This window comes from Cebidichthys violaceus, unplaced genomic scaffold (genome assembly GCF_023349555.1).
Source record: "Cebidichthys violaceus isolate CVI_PGR_0920_01 unplaced genomic scaffold, fCebVio1.0.p SCAF_151, whole genome shotgun sequence".
Classification (NCBI taxonomy): Eukaryota; Metazoa; Chordata; class Actinopteri; order Perciformes; family Stichaeidae; genus Cebidichthys; species Cebidichthys violaceus.
This window is the reverse complement of record NW_027176320.1, coordinates 155,196-166,895: the sequence shown is the minus strand read 5'-3', so window position 1 is coordinate 166,895 and position 11,700 is coordinate 155,196. Positions and strand designations below refer to the sequence as shown.

At 44.4% G+C, this 11,700-nt stretch overlaps 1 protein-coding gene across 2 annotated transcripts; it reads left to right on the top strand.

Moving 5' to 3' along the window:
* The first annotated feature begins 230 nt into the window (after positions 1-230).
* samhd1 (SAM domain and HD domain 1) lies at positions 231-11,298 on the top strand. Of its 2 annotated transcripts, none has more exons than XM_068710396.1 (16): positions 231-539; positions 627-693; positions 1,304-1,376; positions 1,659-1,819; positions 3,379-3,494; positions 3,610-3,680; positions 4,582-4,740; positions 5,110-5,210; positions 5,309-5,417; positions 5,614-5,705; positions 5,816-5,931; positions 7,048-7,187; positions 7,781-7,879; positions 8,010-8,114; positions 8,857-8,994; positions 10,378-11,298. In XM_068710396.1, the coding sequence occupies exons 1-16, from the start codon at positions 359-361 to the stop codon at positions 10,516-10,518; spliced, it is 1,869 nt and encodes a 622-aa protein (XP_068566497.1). In that variant the 5' UTR covers positions 231-358; the 3' UTR covers positions 10,519-11,298. The 2 variants fall into 2 exon arrangements, with proteins under 2 accessions (XP_068566497.1, XP_068566496.1); XM_068710395.1 differs by having other exon boundaries at positions 5,107-5,210.
* The last annotated feature ends 402 nt before the right edge of the window (positions 11,299-11,700 follow it).

Sequence of the window (11,700 nt, the reverse complement as noted above, 5' to 3'; positions counted from 1 at the left end):
ACCACAACTATTTAGTTTGAAAGATCTGTACGTGTTGGTCTTGTGTGAGTTCTACTGGTATTAAGGACATCGTGTATTTCATGGAACAATTCAAATGGGGATAAAAAAACAAACATATTTGTCTCTCGCTGTTTGAATACTGTACATACTTCGCTTGTCGAGTTTTATTTTGAAAAAACAGTCACCGGAAGTGTCGTCACACACCGGTGTAGAAACAAAACCCGGGTATTTTTCACTGGTTCGGTTCGATCAGCTGTGTTGGGTGCTTTTTTTTGGAGGGGCCGACGTTTTGGAAACATTACCGGCTGTAATTCGGCCGTTTAAACCCCGGAACCTCCCGCCTGTTCTACGGTCCAACATGGAGAGCAGAAAACGACCGTTGGAATCCGGTTTGACCCCCAGTGACAGCTTCAAAACGCCGGAGAAGAGAGCGTCGGAGCCCCGGCTGCAGGAGTCCGACTACATGCAATGGGGAGTGGAGCAAACGTGTCGGTACCTGCGAGCAGAAGGTCTCGGAGAATGGGAGGATACGTTTAGAGGTTTGGTTGTTTTTGGTGTTTTGTTTTGTTTTTTACATTTCCCTGCTGTGACATGTTAAACATGAATTTGTCTTCTCTGTTGTGCAGCGCAAAAGATCACCGGGGTCGGGCTGTGGTACCTCAGGGATGCAGATCTGGAGAAGATGGGTTTGCAGTAAGTGTCCCCATGAAACTTATGTACAATTGCGAGTATTTATTTTATACTTTATACTCTTCTGATTCAAACGTCTTCCAGGCTTCTTTCCTGACAAGATGAGAGGTCATTGTGAAATCATCTAATTGCTCGTTTTAGTCAAAACAACATTTTTTGATGAATACATCTGTGTAATGTAATCTGTGTTTTTAATGTACCACTTTGAGTGTTTCTGTGTCAGGCTGAACATCCATGTCTCCTCCTCTTTGTTTACCTTTTTGTCTCCATGCTCCCACTGCTATCCCCTGTGTTTAACGTCACAACGCTATGAATTGTGGGTAATCCCCTTAGGCAAAGTCTGCAAAGGCAGACTTATGGAAAGTCTTCATAGAGGGCTCAAAATGTCTGCGAGAGAGTCCTGGATGATTTGACAGTGGGACAGAACTACGCCGAGCTGTGGCAATTTGTGAATAATGACCCAGTGCATTGTGGGTACAAATAAATGAGACCGAAAGCCACTGACAATAGTGACAAAGAAGGACAACGCCACGCGATAACCCTAACTCCTTTAATATGTCGTCTCACCTGAGTTTTCTGTCTCCTTTTGTTTTTGCGACGGTTTGACGTCCAGATGCCTCGGTGACCGTCTGCGAGTTCAACACTGCCTCAGGAAGCTGTGGCAGATAGAAGCTCAGCCAAACAAGGTAACAGCTGCACACGTTCAGGGCTACAGCGCTGAGGAGGACATAATAGACCAAAGCAGAGGAACTTGTGGGTTAAACCACAAGGACGTGAAGATTGTTTTGTTCCTTAATAAAGAAAATAATCCACATCTGTCTTTCAACCCGTCTTTCATGAGCAGCAACACAAGAAGTTCTAATATCATCTAAACAAAGATCTCAGTGATGGTCTCTCACTGATGATCCTGTTCCCATCTCTTATTATGAATACGTCTCTTAGCTGCTTGTTGTGCTGTCTTCTTCCAGGTGTTTAATGATCCCATCCACGGTCATGTGGAGATGCACCCTCTTCTCATCAGAATCATAGACACGCCTCAGTTCCAGAGGCTCCGAAACCTCAAGCAGCTCGGCGGGGCCTACTTTGTTTTTCCTGGAGCGTCCCACAACCGCTTTGAACACTCCATCGGGTACGTCCTCCTCCACAGACAGACAGACAGACAGACAGACAGACAGACAGACAGACAGACAGACAGACAGACACGGTGTTTACTGACCGGGTTTACAAAGAGCCATCGTGACCCAACATCGCTCTGCTGTTAAACTACATTTATTAAGCCATGATATAGTTTTTAGGGTCCAATAAAAGGCCAGACACCGAGTCGCCAAAGTGACAAACAGAAGTATAATAAAAGATGGCTGCCGAATATAATGTACTATGTTGTGAGGTCAGAATTTTCCATCTTCCAGTTTCAGGTGAACGGCACCAAACGTAACAACAACAAAAACATGGCGGACCGGGATAGATAAATCCCTCGTGAGGAAGGCGAAAGTTACGGTCACGTGACTTCATGTTAGTCTATAAAGGAACTCCACCACGGTCACGTGACTTCATGTTAGTCTATAAAGGAACTCCACCACGGTCACGTGACTTCATGTTAGTCTATAAAGGAACTCCACCACAGTCACGTGACTTCACGTCAGTCTATAAAGGAACTCCACCACGGTCACGTGACTTCACGTCAGTCTATAAAGGAACTCCACCACGGTCACGTGACTTCACGTCAGTCTATAAAGGAACTCCACCACGGTCACGTGACTTCACGTCAGTCTATAAAGGAACTCCACCACGGTCACATGACTTCATGTCAGTCTATAAAGGAACTCCACCACGGTCACATGACTTCATGTCAGTCTATAAAGGAACTCCACCACGGTCACATGACTTCATGTTAGTCTATAAAGGAACTCCACCACGGTCACATGACTTCACGTTAGTCTTTAAAGGAACTCCACCACGGTCACATGACTTCATGTTAGTCTATAAAGGAACTCCACCACGGTCACATGAGTTCATGTCAGTCTATAAAGGAGCTCCACCACGGTCACATGACTTCATGTTAGTCTATAAAGGAACTCCACCACGGTCACATGACTTCACGTTAGTTTTTAGAGGAACTCCACCACGGTCACATGACTTCACGTTAGTTTTTAGAGGAACTCCACCACGGTCACATGACTTCACGTTAGTTTTTAGAGATAACTCCACCACGATCACATGACTTCACGTTAGTTTTTAGAGGAACTCCACCACGGTCACATGCCTTCACGTTAGTTTTTAGAGGAACTCCACCACGGTCACGTTTAGTCTCATTTACACTATTTATTATTAAGACTAAATTCACCAGAAGGGTTTTTACGGAACTATTTTATATCAGAGAACTAAACGTTAAACCGTTAAAAACTCATTTCTGGGCTTCAGGACTCATTCCTGTAGCACTCTATTTGAAAGTTGCTTACACTGTAATTATTTTTTTTATGCTTTTAGTTGCACAACTTTAGTATGACGTCCACTAGAACTACTGGAAAAAAAACAATATGGCAATATTCTCTCCAAGGATTGGTGTGGCAGATAATTAGATTGATGAATGATGTTATTATATCATTCATAGAAAGTGTATTACCAAATGTTACATTATCTGTATGAAGCTGTTAATGCGTCGTGTTTCCTGGTGTTCCTCTGCTACAGGGTCGGTTACTTGGCAGGGCGACTTGTTCAAGCTCTGAACCAGAGGCAGCCGGAACTCCTCATCTCTCGCAGAGACGTCCTCTGTGTGCAGATCGCTGGGCTCTGCCACGACCTGGGTGAGTGCTGCAGGTCCTCCCGGCTTTCAGGGTTTAACCTCTTAAGCCGCCGTCTGTGTGCGTGAGTGAGAACGGAAGCCATACTGTGTTCATTTTGTCCACCTTTCCTCTCCAGGACACGGGCCCTTCTCCCACATGTTTGACGGGATGTTCATCCCCAAAGCACGTCCAGGAATTACCTGGACGGTAAGAAACAATGTGATTTCACATTTATCTCGGCCCTTAACATTTGCATCGAACGGTACTTTTATGGATCACTTCTTGCGCTTCCATTAGTTTCTTTCCTGCAAGTTTTTATTTGCAAAGGCAGATTATATATAAACACGTTTTCTTCAGCTGTAACATGCAGAGGAGTCTCTTCTAGTTTTGTGACTGCGGTTTCAAACCGGCGTTGTGATTCACCAGAAAGTTATTTGGCAGTCAAGGAGATGCAAACAAAGACCTTGTGATTCATAAGTCCTGCATTGTGTACCAGCACAGACGTGCATGTCAACTGAACTGGTTTTAAAGGGAGCGTCTCAGCTCTATTTCGTTTGGCCACACAACTCAAAACTATTTTTGTCAAAAAAAAAATGTGACCAACCGGAAAAGTCAGACAGAGAAAATGACTGCTGTCTATTTTTGACTGGGAAGGGCCTCGAGGTCTCTCTGTCACTCACTGAGTGTTGTCCACTGTTTGCATCACAATCATCTGGGAGTCCGATGCTGGAAACATTTAGGAATCCTCTCGTTGCATTAACTCTCAAATAGCAACAAAACAGGCTCTTGTTTTGTTTTTTCTGTGCAGTCATAATGAATGTCATTTGACATTATGACATGACAGTCGAGGACTGAGATGGCGATTGCACCCGTTCGGAGCGATAAGTACCTCTGATAAGAACCACAAGGCACACGGTCGTTGTGTACGTTATCAGCACAGACCTGCAAACGTGAGATAAGACGAGGGTTAACATTTATATATTGTCGTGTTTCAGCTGAGATAAGCACTTTCTGTTTGAGTAATTAGTCATTTATGCTTTCATTTTTAAAATGTAAACCAATAAAACGTGTCCCATATTAATAACGCGAGTGTGTTTTTGTGTCGCAGCATGAGGAGGCCTCTCTCGACATGTTTGACCACCTGGTGATTGAAAACAAGCTGAAGCCGGTGATGGAGCAGCACGGCCTGGTGCTGCCCGAGGACCTGGACTTCATCAAGGAGCAGATCGCTGGACCGCCGCACACGGACGCAGCTCGAGGCCTGAAGGTAGCTGCCGGTTCTCCGTAGCATCATTAACGTTCTCCTGTTCTCCCTTAGCAGGGAAATGAACCACTAGTTTATGGATCAGAGATCCCCAAAACTGATCACATGGCCATCTGAACGGGCTCAGTTACGTTTACATATCCTGGAACCTGTTTTTAACGACTTATATGTGTACGTTCCAGGTTTATATTTCCACACCTGCTCACTTGTAAATAATAGTGATTGTTTGCTTCTCTTTGTTGTCCTCGTGTACGTTTGTGTGTCAAACCTCTGAGAGCTACTGGAAACCAGATTTAAACTCTTTGCATGCGTGAACATACTTGGACTGTAAAGCAGAATTTTGATGATGACTGTCGTCTGTCATCTCAGCAGTGGCCGTACAAAGGCCGTCCAGAAGACAAGTCCTTCCTCTATGAAATCGTGGCCAACAAAAGAAACGGCATTGATGTGGACAAGTGGGACTACTTTGCCAGGTGGGGCTTGTTTCCCCAAAACCATACGCTGAATATTCGTATTGATCCGTTGCGTTTCACTTCCCCGTCGTTCACTACTACCATGTCTTCATTCTCAGGGACTGCCACCACCTGGGCATCCAGAACAACTTTGACTATCGCCGCTTCCTAAAGTTTGCCAGAGTGTGTGAGGTGGACGGACAGAAGCACATCTGCACAAGAGACAAGGTGCTGACTTTGTTACTCCTGATTTTTGTTGTTTTTTATCAGCTTTTAACCCTCTGAACCTCGGCGAGATTGAAAAGCCTCCCCCTATAAACGTGTATCGGTTCAGTTTGTCTCTGCATATTGTTTCTTTCCCGAACAAATGAACACAACGGACGTCGTCTGTTTGACCTCTACTCTGTTGTAATTCTGTCACCAGGAGGTGAACAATCTGTACGACATGTTCCACATGAGGAACTGTCTCCACAGGAGAGCCTACCAGCACAAAGTGGGCAACATCATAGAGACCATGTGAGTAGCTGATCGCTCCGATGTAGCTCGTCGTCGTTGCTTCATAATTCCATCTCTTGGATGCTATGCAGCAACATTTTTTTAAATAGTGATGATGTTTTTTTTTTCAGGATCATGGAGGCCTTTTTGAAAGCAGACGAGCACATCCAGATCCAAGGCTCTGGAGGGAAGATGTTCACTCTCTCCACGGCCATCGATGACATGGAGGCCTACACCAAGCTGACAGGTCTGTAGAAACCGCTGTGTGCTTCAACATGAAGACACAGGGAGGAGTGGGCAGGATACGTTATCACCATTAGTTTAGTTTCGACATCAAGTGTAATTCCGCGCTTCATTCACCAAACGTTTTTCGGTAATAGTGTGACGGACACAGTTTAACCATCGCAGTGTTTAAATATAAAGTTCTCCTGACGATGGATCTCCTCCAGTACTCGGTAGAACATGTGGTTCTGGTCTCTGATCTCCCAAACAAAAATTGCATGAAAAACGTGATCATGGATCTCTAAAAGTTATATTTGCTCCCTTTTTTTTCTTTTGTGCTGATCCGGACCGTGAGTTCTATGAGCCGGTGCTCCTCTAGTTTTCTAGGACTTTGGTCTCTTGAGCCCAGCTGGGTTTGGGTCCTCGCCAAACTGTCAGTCAGCACGATGTGGAAACCGCTGGGTGACGGATCGAAGTGGTGCTTTTCAAACGGTTCTCTGATGAAACGCCAACAAATAATGTTCTGGAACGGAGCTTTTAAAGAAAACATGCCTTCTAACCCCCTAACCCTACTAATAAGTCACTTATATATCATGTCATCACATCATTTTGTGATCCTAAACTAATGATTGGATTCTTAATTTGTATCACTGCTGAACTACATACAAATAATAGTACTTTATAATAGTTCATAATAGTACTTTATAATAGTTCATAATAGTACTTTAACACACAAACTATTTCAATCCCTGCTTCAAACCCACTTTCACTACTGTGTATATTTTGCACTTTTAATAACATCTCCACCAGGAGGATCATGTGAACGGTGGCGTGCGTGAGTGTGCACCTCTGTGTCCGTCCACGGCTAATCTCGCATTCTGCTGCAGCGAACTGCATCATATTTCTGGGTGTTCAGTTATGGCTGCATGCTCAAGGACCCGTCGCGGTTGCGGTGACTCTTACTTTGTCAAAACAACTTTTATACTGCCACTGACCGCCTGCTGACTCCGTACTTACTAGTCTCAACCCGTAGGGGTCGCTAGTGACGACACGGCTGAGTGCATCGCCGTGAAATAGCACCTTAAACCGCGTCGTCTTTGTTTGCCTCCCTCACTGACTCTCTGTTTGTTCTTTTATTTAGATAACGTCTTTGAACAAATACTCAACTCCTCCTCCGCGGCGCTGAAGGACTCGAGGGAGATCCTACGCAACATCGTGTGTCGACGCCTCTACAAGTGTCTCGGCCAAAGCCAGGCAGACAAACCCATGAGTGTCACCCGGGTGTGTGTGTGTGTGTGTGTGTGTGTGTGTGTGTGTGTGTGTGTGTGTGTGTGTGTGTGTGTGTGTGTGTGTGTGTGTGTGTGTGTGTGTACATCCTCGGCGACGAATTGTTTTGGTCGTATTGATGGTGGTCGATAGGTAGTAGAGCTGGATGGATCGGCTGTTTGCGGTTCTTTATGTGTTCTGAGATGTGCTGCAAACAATAACTTTCATTATCGATTCATGGATCATATCTGGGATCTATCTTTTTATTAGCTTATTTATCAGTTATAAAACAATGTCAGAACATTGTGAAAGAAATACACTTTTCCAGAGCTGGAGGCGATGATTTCAAATTGCGCGTTTGTCAGATTTTTTAAAAAGCCACTTTTCACTTTTGAGAAGCTGGAAGCAGCAAATGTTTGGTATGTTTCCTCAATAATTTATTTTTAGCGATAAACAGACGATACATTTTCAGTTGACTGATCAGGTTGCTCATCTTGTGGTCTAATCATTCATTGTTATGATGCAACTACGGTAGAAATCCAAGATCCTAAGATGACGTAAGCGACGTGTGTTGACTCCTCCTCTTCCTGCTCTTTCTCCTCCATTAGGAGAAGATTCAGAGCTGGGAAGCGGCTCTGGCTCGATCCGTCCCTCAGAGCGGCGCCCAGGACGTCGTCAGTCTGCAGCCGGAGGACTTCATCGTCAACGTGAGCTTTTTTAAAAAATCGAATTACTTTAAGATCTAATGCAGTCAATGTGCTTTATTTGTTATGCTTTTATTGTGAGTTTTAGCTCCATTGTAAGGGAACGCTTTGATGTCCTAAAAAACTCCTTTAGGTCATCTACATGGACTATGGCATGAAGGAGAAGAACCCCATCAACAATGTGCATTTCTACTGCAAGGACGACCCGAACAAAGCCATCCAGATTCGCAAGAACCAGGTCAGAACTGAACAAAAGACGCCGGATTCAACTCTCGGGGCCTGTGTCCACATGCTGTCTTTTTCTGAGCGTCAGCGTATATTTACTTTTCCCCCAATTGTTCCCAATGAGGAGCGAGCGCATTCCATGAGCGCTCCGCCTATTTGTTTGTGCGGTCGTTCCGATCGCTTCGAGTTTAAAATCTCTCCTGAGTTTATCTTTCTACTTTATGATGTCGTCACATGAATTTGTGTTGTTCTCCTAAACTAATGATTTGAGTCTTATTTTGTCTCGCTCCTGAACTAAATAGAAATAATAGTAATCGAACGCTCAAACTATTTCAATCCCTGCTTTAAACCCAGTCACTCCTTGTTTTTGTGACGTTTGTCCGTTTTAACTACATTGAGTGTTTAATGCTTCACATTTATACAGTCAGTTCTGTCTGAAGACCAGGTTTGTAAAACAGAACCTTAAAGTTTAAACGTAACGTTATGTCGATTTTACGGCTTTTATCGCCGGATCGTCGTCCTCTAACGTTACAGCCCTCAGATTGAGCGATGACAGGCTCATCTAAACACACCGTGAGATCAAGTCTCCTGTAAAACAAATAGATAGACGCACAACGAGATGATAACAAGCAAAGGAGCCACGCTAGTCCGTCAAACAGCGGTGCCATGGAGATGTAGCGTCGTAGAAAGGCGCTCCCCGTGTGGACGCGGGCCTTGAAACTTCAAAGTAAACCGCTTTCTGTCCTTCTTGTCAGGTGTCCAAACTTCTCCCGGAGCAGTTTGCCGAGCAGCTGATCAGAGTCTACTGCAAGAAGACCGACGAGCGGAGTCTGGAGGCCGCCAAGAAGCACTTTGTCCAGTGGTGCATGAACGAGAACTTCTCAAAGCCCCAGGTGATATTCATCTGCAGGGACAATAATTATATGTAGTAGCATGTAATGGATGGAGAGGGAGGGAGGGAGGGAGGGAGGGAGGGAGAGAGAGAGAGAGAGAGAGAGAGAGAGAGAGAGGGAGATGGGGGGAGAGAGAGGGGGGGGGGGAGAAAGAGGGAGGGAGAGAGAGAGGGGGGAGGGAGAAAGTGGGAGAGAGAGAGAGGGAGGGAGGGAGAGAGGGAGAGGGAGGGGGAGGGAGGGAGAGAGGGAGAGAGAGAGAGGGAGGGAGGGAGGGAGAGAGAAAGAGAGGGAGATGGGGGGGAGAGAGAGAAAGAGGGAGGGAGGGAGAGAAAGAGAGAGAGCTCTGAAAACCTGAAAGACTTATCAGCATTATAATATGCAACCAGAGACTGAAACACTAACAAAACGCCTGTAACAAGCTAGAAACCATGACTTTACATTCTCTCTAGTGTCCACCAGGGGGCGACTCCTCTGGTTGTATAGAAGTCTAGTCTAAAATGACTCTACTTCTCTCTTGATTTATTCCCTCAGTAAACATTGTAAACATGAGTTTATGGTCTCAATCTCTAGTTTACAGTCTTCTTCAATACAGCATGATGTTCATGTAGTACATTATGCTCCATTTAGAGTCAAACAGACCATAAAGAGGGGATGGGTTTGGGTCCTCGCCAAACTGTCAGTCAGCACGATGTGGAAACCGCTGGATGAAGGATCGAAGTGGTGCTTTTCAAACGGTTCTCTGATGAAACGCGAACAAATAATGTTCTGGAACGGAGCTTTTAATGAAAACATGCCTTCTAACCCCCTAACCCTACTAATAAGTCACTTATAGGATCATGTGAACGGTGGCATGCGTGAGTGTGCACCTCTGTGTCCGTCCACGGCTAATCTCGCGTTCTGCACAGTGATTGACAGGTCTCTGCCGGAGACGTATACGGCGTCTCTACGTCCGTCCCTCCTCAGTCCAGATGTGGTCGCTTCTGCTCATTGGTTAAAAAAACAAAACAACAACAACAACAACATGGCGACGCTGAAATCCTAACATCAGTCCACAAACCAATGAGTGACGTTACGACTACGTCCACTTCTGATACACAGTCTGTGGACTTTTCAGTTCTTGTAACTTCAATCAGACCTTTTTTAAACGGGACCGTCACAAATGGCTCACTGATAAAAACACTATTTACACGTCTGGGGATTGAACACTTTCTAAAGACGCTTTAGAAACAGGAAGTCTTTAAAAATGTCCAAATCAAATGATGGAATATGTAATCTAATTCGCTCCAAAGGTCTGAACTGGTGGAAGTAGACATGCATCTATTTAAATCCAGATTCTTTCTCCCGTTTTTAACCTGTTGGTTTTTTTTGTTTACTCTCACACAGGACGGAGACATAATAGCTCCCGAGCTGACTCCTCTGAAAGACAGCTGGTCGAACAGAGACGAGGATGACGAAGGCCGGGAAGTAAAGCGAGCTCTTGTTAACGGACAGAAGAAAGCCAAAACTCAGCTTTTCAAAAGCTAAGCGAGAGAAACGCACGTCAGTAGAGGAGACGGCGTTGAGTGAAAATCATATTTTTCTACGAGGTGTTGGTGAGCACAGCAAAGATTACAATATTTTTACACTAAAAAGAAGAAAAGAAAGCTGCATGGCGCTTTATTCAGGGTTTTTACATTCGTTCATATTACACACGAATGTTTTGTTTTAGTTTTAGTCTCATTTTTAATCTGGTTTTTATTTTCGACCTCCTCTTCCATTTGAAGTGCTCTCCAACAAGCGATCATGTGTGTGTGTGTGTGTGTGTGTGTGTGTGTGTGTGTGTGTGTGTGTGTGTGTGTGTGTGTGTGTGTGTGTGTGTGTGTGTGTGTGTGTGTGTGTGTGCGAGGAGAGCAATGCATCATGGTCCGTTAGAGTGAAGCTCTGAACAGCTGATGTGTTTCGGGGCTTTTCTTTTATTCATCTTTGAGGGGTTTGTTGTCATAACTTTTTAAAATAAGTATATAACTCTACAGTCAAACGTCTCTGTGAACAAACGGTTTCTGACAATTTATGTATTTATTTTTCAGAGGTGTGTAAATGCTGTTTACTTATTTATTGTTCTGATAGTGAGTAGCTCAACTTCAACATCTGTACATCAAATTAAATACCATTTCAAATGTGTTCCTCTTACCAAAATATGATGTCATCCAACTTGCCTCACAGCTTGTTGTTTTATGTTGCTGATTGTTTCTGAGAAGATCCTCCATGTCGTGGTCCTACTGGAGGAGGTTGAAAACCTTTTGGAAATAAAACTCTTCCCTCTCAGGTGTGTCCTCGTGTGAGCATCCTTGTTGAACACTAGAGGGCGCCACACACCCATGAGCCACAGGCCACTGATCGTCCCGCTGCTGCTGCTGCTGCTGCTGCTGCTGCTCAACTTTATTGAAGATAATTTAACAGAGAACCTGGGATTTAACTTCTTCATTGGTTTCACTACTTTACCATAAATAACTTAAAAAAAACAATAACTAAAAACTGTGATCTGTAAGTCAGATGTCACATATTTAAATCTAGATTCATATTCTAAGGAAATAAAAATAGCTGAAGTACTGAGATATTCAGTGTTCTGCTCAATCTACGATATTAACCCCGGATGGTTATCTCACAGGATGTGTGTGTGTGTGACGGACACACACACACACATCCTGTGGCACCATGGCGTGGACG

Bases quoted from the DNA above. Each gene is read 5' to 3' on its own strand.
- samhd1 (XM_068710395.1), top strand. From the start codon at position 359: ATGGAGAGCAGAAAACGACCGTTGGAATCCGGTTTGACCCCCAGTGAC. The intron at 1,377-1,658 runs GTAACAGCTGCA...GTCTTCTTCCAG, and splicing joins TAGAAGCTCAGCCAAACAAG to GTGTTTAATGATCCCATCCA. The intron at 7,188-7,780 runs GTGTGTGTGTGT...CTCCTCCATTAG, and splicing joins AACCCATGAGTGTCACCCGG to GAGAAGATTCAGAGCTGGGA.